The 17,730-nt window shown below is 37.9% G+C and overlaps 1 protein-coding gene across 1 annotated transcript; it reads right to left on the bottom strand.

Moving 5' to 3' along the window:
• Positions 1-2,868: 2,868 nt before the first annotated feature.
• RNF125 (ring finger protein 125) lies at positions 2,869-12,635 on the bottom strand. The gene is given in 9 exon segments (XM_032222845.1): positions 2,869-3,931; positions 3,933-3,980; positions 4,609-4,641; positions 4,643-4,720; positions 7,921-7,947; positions 7,949-8,012; positions 8,288-8,387; positions 8,621-8,769; positions 11,321-12,635. Coding segments are annotated over 9 exon segments (726 nt in total). The 5' UTR covers positions 11,503-12,635; the 3' UTR covers positions 2,869-3,886.
• Between the last annotated feature and the right edge of the window lie 5,095 nt (positions 12,636-17,730).

The raw sequence follows: 17,730 nt of genomic DNA, 5'->3' as shown, positions 1-17,730 counted from the left end.
TATAGTCAGGACATAGCTGACAGGATATGCCGTTAATCCAAAGAGTAAATTACTTATTTGCATCAGTGTATGCCAGGCAAAAGAATAGAGTAGAATTCTTTATTGGTCAAGGTAATTATGCACTATCAAGTTGCTTTCGACTCTTAGTGATCATGTAGATATATTTTCCTTGTATTTTCTCTCTGTCTGGATTTTTCCAGTAAAAATACAAGGGTGATTTAACATTGCTGTATCATTTTATGGGATACAAAATGGCAATACCTTCCTATTTTCCAGTTATTTTTTTCCTTTACAAAAGGAAAGAAAAATGAAGTTGGAATAACTGAAAAATATTAAATCAATTGCAGGAAGAGTCATTTTGGAAACAGCTTCTGAGTTTAAAGGATTAATGTTTCTGACAGATTTTATTATTTTTATAATATTTTTTCTTTATTATGAAATTTATATGCTGCCCATCCATTCACCTTGTAGTGATATTCATATGAAAATGTGCTGAAGTTAGCATTCAACTCTATGACATGTTTACAAATAAATGGAAAATACGTCTGAATCTTCTCAAAAATCCTGTACCTGTACTGTATCGTTTCTTATTTTTATGCATTAACTAAAAAGATATTATATGTCAGATGTTCAAAACTTGCTTTAGATATGACCAGGGACTAGAGACATTGTTATCGATATGGGTAACTGAAAAAGCCAAACACCAAAAAGTCAGTACAATATGGGATATAGATTGGCATATGATTGTCGATTATGTCAAATTGTGGACAGTGCTTAGAAAAATAGGAATCACAACATCTCATTATTTTCATGAGAAACACATAGAAGTCAGGAAGCCACACTACAGACAGAACATGGTACAGGGACAGCTCCAGGTTTGCAGAGGAGTGAGATGAGACTGCCTGTTCGGACCCTTATTTATTCAATAAGGGCCATATTGGATATATATTGGATATGTTGGATACATATTAAGGGAAGCTGGATTGGAAGTTGAGCATGGTTTTAAAATTGGAATAAGTGGTTACCTGCACTATGCTACTAATGCTACCATGATAACTGAAAATGCAAATGATCTGCAAGCTCTAGTAATAAAGCAGAGAGAAAAAAGGGCTCTATATTACATCTTTACATCTAAAGACGATCAAACAAATGGAAACGATATAATAACAGCCTTAGAACCTGACAATCAAGTATTGGTGATAGTTTTTGCCTTTTAGGATTAACCATCAACAGTAAAGAAAGAATCAGTCAAGAATGCACCACAGTAACATTTGGTAGTGAAGGCAAATATATCAAATGCTCCAATAGAATAGTGCAGCAATGGTATTCCTATGACACAATATGAAAAATAAAAGTTGGACTTTAAATAAGCAAGATAGGAAGAATATTGATTATTTGAATTTTGAATTTTTGTAGAAGACAAGAATATTGTGGACAGCAAATGAAATAAGCAAATGAAAACAAATTTGTTGAACACAATCACCCACTAGTTCCCACACAAGGCTCACATTCTACTTTGCACACATTATGCAACTTCCTAGCATAATGGGTCAGGATTTTATATGAACCTTGGGTCAGGATTTTATATGAACCTTGAATATGCAGGAAATTGACTCTCCAAGTCTAGGCCTGTTCTGAATTTAAAAGATAGCTAATGTCTTATCAAACTTGACTCCGTAAGCTTTCTGTTCTGCCTAAGATTAGTTAATATACTCTTAACATGAGACATGTATAACCTAATATCAGATCTGCCTTGGAATAGACTTTGTTAATGATTGCTATCGTCCCTCACACGAGACTTCGATATTGAAACAACCCTTTGTTTCATCTAGAACACTGCTGGAGTTTCCTGAATGGAATTGTAAAAGATAACAGTATAACACCAGGTTCTTTATCACCTAAATGTGGAGGTTAATTTATAAATCAAGACGACCAATTGTGAACCTGCGGTATTTCTTTTAGTGTTTCCAGGATAATCATTAGATAATCTTCAAGAATAACATCCCAATGAACCAAATCTTATATGGAAACTCCCACCCTAGATTGAAGTCCATAGTGCTGTTTTTTTCCTCAGAGCACAAAAAAACAGCCCAACACGCAAACCAGAAGTCCATTCCGCGAACTTCGGTTTGTGCGTTGGGTGGTTTTTCGCCCTCCGGGAGGGAGAAAAGCGGCTGAAAAAGAAGGCCAAAGTCAGCTGGCCCGCATGCGTGCTGGAGCTGACAGGGCACGCCTGGCGTGCCCTAACAAATGGCTCCGTGTGCCACCTTGTGCCATAACTCCCCACACAGGGCTCGGAGATATACAACAGAATGATTTAGGTGAAAGCCAAATGTTACTTATCAGATTAGTTTTAGAGTCCCATCCAATCCACTAATGAACTACATAAACATCTGACATACCGCTTGCTGACTATAGGTTTATAGGGTCTACAGTTTTGAGGTAATTTTCTATCACACTTCTTTCATATTATTCTTGATTAGTAAATACAAGACTAATTCAGTCTTGAATATTTTATATATACTAATATTGTAAGAACAACTTCTATAATATTTCATCAGCACACATTACGTTACATGAATGTACAAAATATTTATAGTCAATGGCATTACTGAAATACAATTTTAAAAGATCCTATGTAAAATTGTTTTAGAGTTCTGCAAAACAGTATGAAATATGGCACAGAGTTAAGATGGAAAGACAGTGTCACTAGTTCTAGTTTTGAGTATGATTTAACTGATTCAATTATGGTTTTGTTTTATGGAAAAATGTATTGACAGTCCAACAGCTGTCAATTTAGCTACAGCATTAATATATCCAATTAATTCTCCAGGACTATGTAATGATATACTCTTTGTTTGTCAAGTGCAGTTTTCCTCACTGAGAAATGATGCAATGTTTAAAAAGTAAATAGTTGCTCATTGGCATTGCAACATTTTCATGATCATAAAGATTCTGTCTTCCACTTAGAAATGCAGTCACAAGATGATCTGAGCTTTGGTCACTTTTTCAAAACTATAGGTAAAAAAGCCCAATAATAAGTTTGCTTTTGGAAAAATGGATAATAATTTGTATTCTGAAGAATTACTTCCTCCCGAAAGAATCAGGCATAAGTATTCAATTTGACAAATTAAAACTGTATTTTGATAGCTAATTGTTTATTTTACATGTATATGTTGAAAAACAAATCTTTCCCTAATATTGAAATTAAAGGATAATAATGAATTAGAATTATAACAAGTTTGTAGCTTGACAACTTGTTTAAAGCAAATATAACATTTTTCTGTAAATGCATGTTTTGCTTTTATAACTTCCTCTGACCTCTTTTTACACCGTAGTGCTATTAAAATCTGGATATTAATTGATCTTCATTAAGATCTTTTCTTATTCCATGATTGGCTTGTTTAATACCATATAGGATGAATGATCAGAGCCAGAGTTCTTGAAAATGTTTAAACATAGGTTCTCTGAATCTGAAATTAATAATTAATGAACTCAAGATATATACATTGAGAAGGGTTCTGGTATGCATTCAATCTCAGTAATTCACAACCAATTAAGATTAGTTTTGATGCTAATATTTATACGCTGTTTAAGGAAAGGTAATAGAGTTTAGAAACTTAAATGTGACTAGCAATTATACAAATGAATTACAGACAAGGAAAATGGGTAAGCAAATGTTTCATTCTTGAAATATCTCATTTTGAATCTGAAATTTATAGTTTTAAATATAACAGTCAGTACAGTTGCTTCAGACTTGAAATTGAATGTTTCACATATGAAATATTTAAAATTCAATTTTTCTGAATGTTAGCTAATAACAGCATAAACAACCAGTGCTTTAATTCACAATGTAATCCATTTGACTTTGTCGGATTGTTGATGATCACGCAGTACCTGGATTATTCAGATGTACATAATCTAAAACTGAATCGATTCCAGAACTCTTTCATGAGAACTTCTTCTACAATATTTATGTCCTGAAATAAGAAGGGAAGGAAAGCAGACATTCAAGTAAAATACTGCACCAAACAAAATCTTGTTAGCTGTGAAAGCAGCCAAAGTGTAGGCATCAGTAATAACTTTGCTAACAATAATTAGATCACCACCCAGTTACATATTTTAGGATAGTAACCCCTGATATTTCTATCACAATATAAACTAGACCAACCTGCAAAATTATAGTTCCAAATAAAAGGAACTGTAATTGGATGTATTTCCCAATAAGTTCACAAAAAGCAGCAGAATGATGTCTTTTACAACAAATTCCTTGTAAAATCCTTCTTTCCATCTTAGAAATATTTATAAATAGAAGATTCATGATTCAGAGATCTTTGCATAAGCAGAAGAAATTCTAGTAATTTGAAAAATAAACACAGATAACTTCAGTAAATTCTGGATTGCTATTAAACATCTGAACAAATTCTCTAGCATAGCACTTTCAATGTAAATTTGGTTATTTCTCCATTGAACTCTTTAGCCTTTGCAACCTAGCCCCCAAATAATACTCTTGAAATCTATAAATGTCCTTATACACTACACACAGGAGATAAAGGAAAGATTCAGATAAAGTTTAGGCAGGCATTAGGAAAAAATGATATAATTTACTCACAGATAATCTTCATAATAGAATGTATGCTCTCAGCTGAAGATGCCTTATAAAATTTCTGATGTAGTAACTTGGACCACCACTAGGTAGTAAACGACAGATTGGACAGTACTGTAGACAATTCAAGATGGGGAGAAGTAAATAATATTTTGTCATTATAATGTGCATGAATTATTATTGAAAAAGAAAAAATGTTAATTACTGTATTTTTCAGAGTACAAGAGGCACCAAGATTTTGAAGAGGCAATTTTTTTAAAAAAAATCTTTGCACTCGGCAGACCTCCGAAAAATGGCTCATTTTTGTGAAAACTGGCCCATTTTTTTTTGTCACAAAAGGGCATAAATAGCCTTAGGAGGCTTGTAGTGTGCGCCTGAGGGCTGGGGGGGGGGGGGGCAAAAACGAGCAAAAGTAGCCTATTTTTCACTCATTTTTGTCCTCCACAGCCCCAGGCAGCAATCTGGAAGCTCCTAAAGGCTATGCACGGCCATTTTTGCAAGGGGGAGGGGGCCAAAATGCTGTATTCAGTGTATAAGGACCGCACCCAGATTTTCACCCTCTTTTTTGAGAGGAAAAAGGTGCGTCTTATACTCCAAAAATATGGTATATCTCAATTACTGTTGATTGAATAAAAGACATTCAGACATTATCAGCAATAAATTCAGTTTATTTCTCCATAGCCTATATTACAAATGCTATAAAGAATGTAAATATCCTGTCTGCAAAAGCAGTTGGTCCTGTTATCTATTTAGGTCATGAGAAAATACAAAAATAGTTCATGTTCTAAGAACATTTTCAGGTTTATGCATCTGTAAACTAGTGCCCTCTATTCATGTAGACCTCAGTGAGGCATCAGATATGACCAAATTCACAGGTTAGACAAATCCCTGATTTAATAATTGTTTATTAACAGATCAGATTTATCTGGGTTCACACAAAATCACTAAGCAATAAATTATGGTTATAAACTACAATGGCTGTATTAATGCAAAAGCACAACAATAGGCTATGCAATATTAAATTCCATGGACATATTCCTTGGTACACACAGGCTCCTTCTAATAAAACCTTTTTTAACTTAAACATAAACGGAACCTGGCATGGTAAGGTAAACATGTAGTTAGCCTGCAACATTTTATTTCCTAAAATGCTTCTTGATCCTACATAGCTGGGGAAAGCACCCTCATCAGTTTATAGTGTTTTCTGACTGGTTATAACCACCATATACTGAGAGAGGTCTGTTTGGTGTAGGGATTTGGCACAGCAGCCTAAAAATTGGGAGACTGAGTTCTAGACCTGCCTTAGGCACAAAGCCAGCTGGGGGACCCTGAGCTACTTATTTTCCCTCTCTAAGTATTAGGAAAGAAGCTATGGCAAGTCACTTCTAAAAACTCTGCCAAACATTTGCAGAAACATATTCGGGTTGTTGCCTAGAATCAAAAAGTTGACTCAAAGGCACAAAACAAACAAAAACACACACACCCCAGCCAAAACAGCAATTTTGCAAATTTTTGTCTCCTGCTATTTCAGGAAAGTTCCTATGATATAGCCTCTAAATTTCAAACATCCCATAGAATTAATATAGTTTTCTCTTACAGTAAGCAGAATACCAAAGCAAAACAGCCCAAAATGTACAGATATTTCTCCTCTTATGTTTGTTTCATTCAGCAACTTTTTGAATTATTGCACTGGTAAAAAAAAAGTGGACCTTTTGACCCACACCCAAATTACAGTTATTGAAGTGCCATAGTGGCCACATGATCAAAATTTGGGTGCTTGGCAGCCTGCCCATACTTATGACCACAGGGATACTTCAAGTCTCCCTTGACCTGCATATTTCCCAGTGGTTTTTCAAAGTCAGCACAAATTTACGAAGACAACACAGCATTCCAAAGGCTCAAGGAGCCACATGTAGGAAATGTTCATCAGAAAAGCTGGTCTGAAAAGGTGGAGGCAAAGGCAGTGGAATGTTTCTCCTTCAGCCATGATGGTTGGTGGAAAAGGGGAAAGGTCAGTATGGGGAACTGGGGGAGAAGGCAGCAGGGTGAATGAATGTTGGCTGGGGTGGGCTCGAGGGTTCCCAGAGTGAAGCAAGTGGTTCTGGAGCTGCTTGCTGTCTTGCAAAACAGGACATAGGAGTGTAGGGTGTCTAAGGGCAGAGATGAAGCTGTCCCTATCTTACTCAGGTTTGAGGCTAGGAGGGACCAAAACCGGAATGCTTTACACATTGGGAAGGGTACTCATTTAACGACCACAATTCTTGGTTAATGACTACAATAGGAAATACTTTTGACTGCCATCGTAAATTGGTGTGGTCTACATCATATCTCTTTGCAACTGCACCAACTTAGGACCACTATCTTGGCCTCAAATGTGATCATAAATCAACCTGTACGGTTGAAGATGATGTGTGACACAGCCATGAATTTGTTTTTATAGAACGTATGGTTGCAAACTGTAAGAGGGACACTTCACACCACTCTTTTTTTATCCAATTGTACTTACAGTTACACTCTCTGTACTAATTCACGGACAGATATAAGACATAGAAATGCATCAGAATAGCCAGCTGCTACAGATTACAACAACAACCAGCACTTTACTGTTCTATATTTTTTTACTTTATTTATTAAAAATCCAGCACTGGATTTTTGGAAAACAAGTCAGAATAAATGCCTGTCCAATTACAGACATATTGGACACCTTTTCCATGGATGAATATTTGTAGCCATAGGTAGCTTTAATTACTGAACTATTTTTCTCCTGACATATGCTGGCAGTTCTCAAGTGAGTTTAAGACCTCAATGAAGCTTTAAATATACTTTAATCTAAGAAATAATTTACTATTGGAAATTGAGAATTACTATTTTTGCAACTTACATTGCTCACAGTGAATGATTACTTTAATAGTTGTTTGATTACTGTAAATACTTTCCTCTTTCTAAATCTATGTTTTTTACAATTTCTCTGATCAAAGTAGCACACTAACGCACTGTGTTGCAATGAAGGAAATAACATACTACAGGAGGAGTCATAGTAGATTTTCAAACATGCAAGATTGCCCAGATAAACAACAGGGCAGCCAGTCTATGCTAATGAAAAAGTTAAAAGAACATTTCCTGAGTTTTTGTTCTGGAGCCTTTGAAATCCACATTTCACAAAACCTTCCGTAGACAGCAAGAGATAATTTTTCATTAGATATATTGTTTTTTAAGAAATATCAGTTATTAATATATAATGACATACAAAGTACATTTATCTATATAATTTATCATATTAGGATATAGACATAAATAGAAGGTAGGAAAGTTACCACTGGTTGTCTTTCAGTTCTGTGAAAACGTGAGAAAATGGTCCAAGAGATCATTTTCATCCAATTCATTCTGACACAAAGGACAAGGATATCTGAAAACAAAATATATATATATATATATATATATATATATATATATATATAAAAAAAATAATATCCACATTTTCAATGTTAGCTACTAAATACGTTCTCCAGTTAATAGCTATTTTGAACAATGAACCAATCTGCTCCTGAAAAATAAGACTATAACATTGTCTCTCCATAGCAGTTTTATTATTCATACCCTAGCCACCTGGCTATGAAAAGCTAAAATAGCTAATAAATCTATAGATTTCTTTATCCTTAATTTTACTAAGATGTAATTTACCTTGTTTCAGAGTACGCAAGTTCTTGTAGAGGCCCATATTTTTCTATATATTGGTCACAAGTCTTCAAATGAGCTCTCATTTCACTAAGGCATACCTGAAACATGGAAAGACATACCTTGTTAATTAAAATTTTACTCTTACAGATTAATATTTTAAAATTTTGATTTTCATAAATGTGAGGAGGCAAGACAAGGGAAGTTCAAATTTCTCTCAGTTGGGTATCACACATTGCTTACAACTCAATATAAATTAATTTGAAAGTGTATAGGAATACTGTTTAGAAAGTTCTTATTTGAGAGTAAATTATGTAATACCAATCATTGTTTACCTGTGTTTACATTCTGCGCAGTTTTGGTGTATATTTTTCATCATTTTGATAATATCAGTTGCTGGGATCCCTTCAGAAGGAAGATATGCTCGGCAATATGGACATGTCCATGTATGATTTCTTAAACATGTGGTAATACAAGTGTGACAAAATCTGTCAAAGACAAAAATAAAATCATGTTTCAACACAAACCCTATTTTAAAGAAAGCAATCTAAATCTGGACATATCCTACAAAGAATGATTTCTATCTGTTAATAGTTTCCTTTATTTGAGCATCCAAATCTGTCAGACTATTGATAAAGAATAGCTACAGAAGATAATATGCTTTGATATGAGGCTATCACTGCATTACCTAAATTACTATTAGCATCAAAGTACTTGCCTATCAATGACTGAAAATAAGTGACTTGGAATACAACTTTAATATGAGATGTCAGTGCTAAAAAAAGAACATAAGGCAAAGAGTTAGCCAAAAATTAACCACAAATATTCCCACAGAAATGAAACTTAGAAGGGCTTCCGTTTTGCTCTCATTTGTATGCATAATTTACAGCAATAAATTTCACGTAAACCTTCACTATTCTGAATGAAAATGCCATGTATTTATACTTTCTTAACAATATACTTCCTCTTGAGTTTTCTCAAATTGAATCAGTCAATATAGAGTTGCTTTAATGTGAAGAACCTGGTCTTCAGGAAAACAGTGCAGGACTTTTTACAAAGTAGAATCACAGTAATTTCTGCTTCTCCATTTTTTTCCCCTCTACCAGGGAACATGTGATGCCTACTTTTTGATAACAATCAATGCCCAGCCTATTGTGAGAGCAGCCTCTGCCCTTTATGGCTCCTTTGGTACCAGTTCTCTGTTTCAGAAGGGTGAGATTTTTGGCTGCAAAAATCAAAGAGGTGTTCCGCCCACCTCTCTCAGGAGGGAGTGCCTGGAAGCATTTTAGGGAAGTTTCACAGGAATGAAAAACACCACAAATAAGCTTTTTGAACCCTGATTGGATTTACTTTAGAAAAGCTTGGAAATTAGAAACTGATATGCAAATCAAAGGGGGGCCATCAGGATGACATCTAACAAGCATTCTGTCTTGGAGATAACCCAAAGTTAAAGAAATGCAATTCATATTATATTTGCATATTATCATCTTCTGGGCAGGTTTTTATCAGAACAGCTTTATAGATTTTTAAATATATATTATATTTATATCTTGTCTTACTTCCAAAAGCAAAAGTGACTTAAATTTTACCATTGTAACAATTTTGAGGTATAACTGGGCTGAGTGGGTGTGATGAGCCCAGAGCTACTAAGTTGCCATGGCTGAAGATAAGTCTCTGCAGTTCACTTGGCAAGGAGTTTTGGAAGTGGTTAGCCTCCTTCCTGGATTGAGGGAAAATGACTGGCCCAAGATTACCCAGGTGGCTTCCTGCCTAAAGCAGGAGCAGAACTCACTGTTACTCTAGTTCTAGCCTGACCTGAGTGAATTTCATGACAAGCCCATAGTGTTGTTTGAATTCTGGCTGAATCAAATGGATTTCAAGGTTTGTTCAATGTCATAATAAATTATGGTTTGCATCGATAGAAAGCTATTGCACGGAAAACATATATATGCTGATAGGGCCATGGCAGTCGAAATATTATTTGGTCAATCAAGCAGATTAAGATGCATTTGCTTTAATATGTGAGGGGTTTTTTTTCTACAAAGGAGAAAACTTTTCCTATATGATATGTTATCAGGCAAGAATATTCTAAAGATTTTGGTAGTGTTGTGCTGATTAGATTCTTGCTGAAGCCCACATCATTCAACAGATTCACAGATTTTATTCACAGATATTTAGTCTGACTCTTACCTAAATTTCTTGGAGAAAAGGGAGCATGCTGAAAGCAAAGTATATGAGGCTGCTAATCATTGAAAATTTAACTATTTACCTAAAAGGAAAAGTAGGCGGTTAATCAAGAACTTAATTTGCAAAATGAGGAGGAGTCATAGATTTGCTGAGACTAAGTAAGGGAGTCAGATGACTTTTGTTCAATTATCTTTTGGGAAGGCAACTAAAATTTAGGGTTGGCTTCTACAACAGTATTTTTATTTTATATTCTTTGTAGTCTGCCAGGAACACGTGACACAAATATAAAAAATTCATTTTCAAAATATAAACCTTTTAAACCAAAATCACATTTAAAATACATATAGCAAGGTATTCGTTCTTTGCCAAAACATCTTGTTTAGCTTATCAAAACAATCAGAGGAACGAACCAACCTATTTTAGCAAAATAGCTTGATTCAAATTTAATACATTCCTTTCTTTTTCGACATAAGAAAAAATACTTTTCGTTTTCTAATGCCACCCTCGAGATAAATTCTCTTGTTTAAAAGGAAAACCACACATTGAGTTTAGTCCGTCATTGGACCAAATCTGGAGCTAAATGCAATGGAAACGGATGGATATTTTTTTCGTCTTTTGGTTTTAAGAAAAATATTAAACGTTCATACTGAATTTACCTGTACACAACACCTGGGACTTATATTTCCATAAGCTTCCATTGCAAAGCACAGCAGACAAGAACAGAAACAAACTTGCATGTGAATAGGAGAAGACAATCCGTATTTCCTCCAACACAAGTTTCTCAAAGCAGGATCTAAGTACGGTTCAGCTCCCGTCTCCCAACCCGAGCTAACTCAGAGAATTTGCACTTACACGTGGCCGCATTTGGTCCTTACAGGCTGGTCGAACACTTCCAAGCAGATGGCGCAGTCAAAAGAGGGAATTTGCTGCTTTTCCACGTCTCCCGGCTGTGGGAATTGAATACTGCCTTGGAGGTTGCCCACATCCGGCGTCCTCGCCGTCTCCCGTCCGTCGCCACTTAGCACCGATCCCATCGCCTAAGCGAACTCTCACGCTTTGGCGCTTGGTCTTTGCCGCTACTATGCAGCAGGCGCACTGCTCAAATGCGTTACAACCGGAATTGTAGGAGTTTTGCAGGAGGATTTCGCCTTGAAGCAAAACAAAAGCGTCAGCTGCCCCACTTGGACCTCTTCCTTGTTTTGGGGAGGAATCCCAGAAACGTTCGGCCGCGGCTGCAGAGTCGAAATCCTGCGCAAGCTTTATTGGTGGTGGCAGGGCTACTCCAAGTCGGCGCGGTGAAACCTGACACCTTCAGATAACAAAGTAGGGATCGAAGGGAGCCCTGGCTTCCTTTATTGGTTGGCGCAATGTTTTGTTTTGTTTTTCCTTGGACCTGGATGATTTCCGAACGGTCTCTGCATAGCTGACCAAAGATGATTCCTATTGGGTGGAAGGGAATTTGTTTCCCGGAGTGTCTGGATTGAATTTTAAAATACTGTTTGCTACGTGGAGGGTGTCGGCGATTATTGTGGTCAGGAAACAAACTATTTCGTGACCAGGTTCATCTCTCCTAGCCGAATTAAAAAAAAACAACCCACCCCTAAATCCCGAGAAAAAGGATGCAATCTACAAAGGAAAATACTAAGCAGCTGTCCTCTGCTGAAACTAAACACTTAAATTCACGTGTTGCCTTAAAGTAATGGTTTTAGCTAGCCTAAACATTAAATCATACTAACCCAAATGTTACTTTGTTGATGTTTTATTGATAAACTTGAAAAATATTTAAGAAAATCGGATTATAAAGCAGTAACTAGATTCACAGAATACAGCAAGCCACAGACTATGTTTAGATTTATACTGTGTGAACTGAAATCATGGTTTATGGGTTATTTTAGTTGAGGAACCGTCTCTCCCCGGTGGGACTAGCCCATGGATCTCCTCAATCAAGGAATTTTGATTGGGATCCAGGAGAAGAGATTTGCCTACAGTGGTTCCTGTCCTTTGGAATATCTTCTTCCTTGAGAGGTGAGATCTGGTCCCACACTCCTGACATTTAATCTGCTCCTTAAAACCTGACTCTGCCAGATGCTTGGGGCCAATCTAGCTTCCACCTCCCCCACCCTTCTTGGAACTCTGATTTACTTTGTGTCAGCCTCACGCTTTGCTACTGTTTCGGCTGCCATTGAAACGGGGGTGGGTGGGGGGCATGGTATTTGGGAGGGGAATCATTGTGCTGAAGGAAGATTCTAGATTTTGAACTGACCACCTTACTGCGCATGTGGAGGAGGAGTGTTTCCCGCCAGACCAACGGCCCAGCATTCCATCCTGGTGATGCCTTTCGAAGTTATCTCACACCTGACATTTGGGAGAATTATGATTGGACTGAATACGGGATGGGAGAGGGGAATGAATTATACAATATATTATTCTCTTTCGCGCCTAAATAATCAGACTTAGCTTCGCTTCGCTTCTATTCATTTATAATTAGTAAAAGTACACTTGATTTCAACAAATGGAATCCGGTGGTTTCTTTCCTGATTTGTGAATGAAGAAGGCTGACACTTTGCTTGTACTTATACTTTATTGTGTTGGGAATCTGTGAAGATTGTAATGCTTTAATTCTGTAAACTAATGAGATTGTCTTACAGCAGATAAATTAGTTTTATGTCTTAAAAATAGTTTTAAGAACTGTGGCTTGGTGCAATTTGCAAATGAAACTAGAGACTATTATGTTGCATACTTCTTTTGGAAGCCAGATCTAATCATTGTAATTTAGATGCTAGACTACAAATGAACATAGAACATTAACAGCGTTTCTATTCAGAATCCAGGAAGACAACTAAATCTTCCTCATTTTCCCATGTACTGGTGTAGGAAGTTAGCACCCACCCATCTCCTAGAAAGACCATTGGCTTACCTGAATGGTCGTTCTCATCGGCACTGTGGAGTGTCCAAGCATGGGTTAACTTCAGCTTGCTGCCCAAGGAACTGAGTTTAAATTTGATTGTAGCTCCGCCTCTTGGTTGCCTCAGAGGCTCAGTTTCAAAAAATGAAGGAGACCAATAGTCCATGACCGAACTAGTCAGAGTCCAAGTCCAAGACATGAAGGTGCTAACAACACACCTCGTGACCCCACCTTAAGGGTGGGTTTGGACACTCCGCAGCGCCGAGAGAATGACCATTCAGGTAAGCCAATGGTCTTTCTCCTAGGCGCTGCTTGGAGTGTCCAAGCACGGGACATGCCAAAGCTATGTCGAAGTCGGGAGGGAAGAAGAAATGTCTGGGGCCGCGGTGCTTGCCACGACCCTCTGTAGAACTCTCCTCCCAAAAGACGCCTCAGTGGAGGCGAAAGTGTCAAGTCTGTAGTTACGGATGAATGGAGATGGACCAGACCACACCACAGCATGGCAGATTTCTTCAATTGGTGCTTGAGTAGCCCAGGTGGCCGAAGTCGCTGCGCTCCTCGTAGAGTGTGCTGTGATACGCGGAGGAACCGGTCTGGCCTGAGTCTTGTAAGACATCTTTATGCTTGCTCTGAGCCAGTGTCCAATGGTAGAGGACGTGACTTTCTTCCCCATGGAAGCCGGCTGGAAAGACACAAATAAGACTTCCGACTTACGGAAGGGAGCAGTCCGTTTGATGTAGATGCACACCTCCCTCCGCACGACCAGCTGTGCCATGTCTCTTCTCTCTGGTGCCTGGGGTGAGGACAAAAGTCCAGAAGTATCACCTCCTGCGCCCTGTGGAAGACGGTGTTAATCTTCAGGATGAAGGCCGGGTCCAATCTTAAGACGACCCTATCGGAGTGGAAAATGCAAAGGTCGCCTCTAAGGTGGCCAACTCCGATATCCTGTGGGCTGAGGTGATGGCGACCAGAAAGGCAGTCTTTAGAGTCAGGTGGCGTAGGCCCACCGTCTGCAAAGGTTCGAATGGTGGCGCGACAAGCGCCTGCAGAACGACAGTCAAGTCCCAGGTAGGGTACCTATGGATGGGTGGCGGATGCCCCCTTCAGGAACCCCTTTTACCTGAGGATGCCGAGAAATTGGTAACTGAGTGTCAGAAGACAGAATGGTGCTTAGAGCCGCCACCTGTCTGCGGAGAGTGTTTGGCGCCAGCCCTTTGTCCAAACCGTCCTGTAGGAATTCAAGGACTTGCAGAATGGTCTGCTATTATTATTTTATCCTAGCTTTATCATTATTTTTTATAAATAACTCAGTTAATAGGATTATATACTTCCGTACTCCCCACCCCCAATACTGTAGATATTAGTTTCTGTCAGAAGTTTCCCCTGTGTATCATGCTGTTTTGAGGAATGTTCAAATGTCTCTAGCCTACTATTCTTCATTAAATACCTATGTGAATATTTAACTCAGCTCCTAGTATCATGGGAAATGATTTGACATTGTTTTCTCTCAGGATTTTTTTTTAACTTCTCAAACTAGTATACAGTCCTGGTATTTCATAAAAGCTTCTAATCCAAGTATTAATCAAGTCCTACTTTGCTTTGCCTACCCAGGATGGCTAGGTGATCCAACCTAAATTATTCCATTACTTAGAGGAGTTAAACTTAAGAGCAATTTCATTTCTATGTTTTCTAGAGTCAGATTTATGAGTATACATGTTCCATATTCAAGTAAGATATGAGTATATAGGTTCCACATTAAAGTAAGTGTGCACAGTAATAAGTATAATCTTTATTGTCGTTGTACTTAAATATTGGTTTCATTAATATGACTGGCCTTTCATTATTCTGTACTATGAGAAGGACAGGTTGAAATCTACCGTATTTATCGGCGTATAACACGCAGTTTTAAAACTAAAATTGTAAGCTGAAACCCTGCCTGCGTGTTATACGCCGATACTGCGCGTTATACGCCGGGTCCACTGTTCCCTCTAAGGTGCGCGGCCGCAAGAAACCCCCGCGCAGAGGTTTCTAACTCCCGCGCAGAGGTTTCTTTCAAAGCAAACGTGGGGAAGTCCTTTGCAGGCAGCTAGAACTGGCTGCCTGCAAAGGACCTTCCCAAACTTGTTTCAGCGGCAGCTCTCAGCCTGGCGGCAGCGTCACACAGACTGTGGAAGGAGGGGGAGGAGGAGGGAACTAAAGAGAGCTTTTACCGAGTCTGCGCCCCACAGCCAGGACTGTCCTGGCGCCCCTCAAGCCGCGTTTCTTCCCCGCAAAGCCCTTCGGCAACCCGAGAGTTCCGCTTGACGCCAGAAGGGCTTTTGCAGGAAGAAACGCGGCGTTCTTCCTGCAAAGCCCTTCTGGCGCCAAAAGGAACTCTCGGGTTGCCCGAAGGGCTTTGCGGGGAAGAAACGCGGCTTGAGGGGCGCCAGGACAGTCCTGGCTGTGGGGCGCAGACTCGGTAAAAGCTCTCTTTAGTTCCCTCCTCCTCCTCCTCCTCCTCCTCCTCCTCCTTCTTTCTGGAGCCCCTTCCTCAAAGATTTGGTACCAAAGCAATGGCGGTGAGGAAGTTGTGTCTTTTGGATTTTGCACTGTTGTCTTTTCAATGGTTCTCAGACTGGTTGAACCTTTAGCAGCTGGGGTGATATTCTTTACTGTTAAGGTTACAATTGGATGTGTTGGACAAATCTTAAAAGATGAAACTTTTATTAAAACGTTTGACTTAACTAAAAACGTCTTCCTTTTTCTTCTTCTTCTTAAATATGATTTATTTATTTATTTTTACTTCAGAAGTTTGATGACCATTGTACAAACTAATCCAACCTAAATGTAGAGGAGGAGAAGAAGGGGGGGGGATTTAAAAAGAGCAGAGGAAAAAGAAAAGAAAGCATGAAGAAACATAAAGAAAGGGATGGGAGGGAGGGAAGGAAGGAAGGCACTTTATGTTGAGGAGTTAATGTTATAATTCATGTTCTAATGTTATAAATTTTAATCCAACATTAAGTTCCGAGCTTCCAAGTCATTTATTTTTAATGAAAAAAATTTTTACTCAAATTTTTGTGTTAAAATGGGGGATGCGTGTTATACGCCGGTGCGTGTTATACGCCGATAAATACGGTATTTATTCTACAGGTGGATTCACTTTTCTATAAGTCATACTGCTGCTCCTTTGGTAGTTCATTTTGCAGGGATCTATCCAATCTTGAATTATTAATAAAATTGATTCACATATTCTATTTATTACATTGTTATTGTTGTCATTTGGAATCCAATGGTGAGACTTGCAAGGCCATAAATTTATCAATCAATCATATTTTAAAAACCATCCCATTCCCTCATTAATGACCAAAGTGCAGGGGAACAAATGGACCCTAAAAAGCTGTGTAGTAATATGACAGGACCGGGCAGCTGAATCAAGATGGTCAGCTATATAAATTCAATAAATACATATATTTCAAACTATAGGGACATGTCTAAAAATAGTACTGTTGTATATGTGTTTGTATCCCATTTTTAATTAATATAAGCCTTCTGGAAAATTACATTTTTATTTCTTCCCTTTTGTATTTCATGTCATAAACTGATGTATTACAGCCAAGTGCACATTTACACATCCCCCCTTTTGGGGGGCAGGCCACATTTTGGTCTTTCCTCCATTTCTTCACCTATTGAAGAAATGCCTATTGTTCATTTTGCCTAAGAGACTGAAATAGCTGGCCTTTCATATTCCTGAACTATGGAAATCAGCCATTGTTTCTTTGTCTTGATAAACTCTGAAAGCTTTAACACCTACTTAGAACTAATTTAATCTACGGTTCTTCCCTTTAGACTGAATTTAAACATGCTTCATGATCCCAAGTCTTAATGATTGGACTGTAAAAAAAATTCTTCTGCAGTATTTTTATGCTATTTAATATGATAAAAAGTTCTGAAGAACTCAAACATGTAATTTTTGCCTTTTCTAAAATAAAAAAATAACTCTATTGTCTAATTCTGCATCTAGGTGTTTCCTTTGGTTTGGTCTATCATCTTACTACCTCCAATCAGTTGGTTTTTTTTAAAGCATTGTCTGGCTAGACTCTTCCCACATTGGGAAATTGAAGAGGCCCTGTCCTCCAGTTTTTACCCTAAAGCAGAATAAGGCATATTCTTATCTCTCTCATATTCCATTACTGTCTTTTGTTTCATTGAAAGAATTTACATATTGCAGTAAGCATCATCTGTTTTTTTTGTTGCTGACTTTGCATGTAGTATATGAATTGTATAAACTATACACTGTATACAACAGTTTATAGGGGCCCAATCTCTGCCTTGCAGGATTCCCCCTCCCCCACCCACCCCGTCGTGTGTGTGTGTGTGT

This window comes from Thamnophis elegans, chromosome 8, assembly GCF_009769535.1.
Source record: "Thamnophis elegans isolate rThaEle1 chromosome 8, rThaEle1.pri, whole genome shotgun sequence".
Classification (NCBI taxonomy): domain Eukaryota; kingdom Metazoa; phylum Chordata; class Lepidosauria; order Squamata; family Colubridae; genus Thamnophis; species Thamnophis elegans.
Note: the sequence above shows the minus strand (reverse complement) of the source record. Positions and strands in the feature narration are given on the sequence as shown.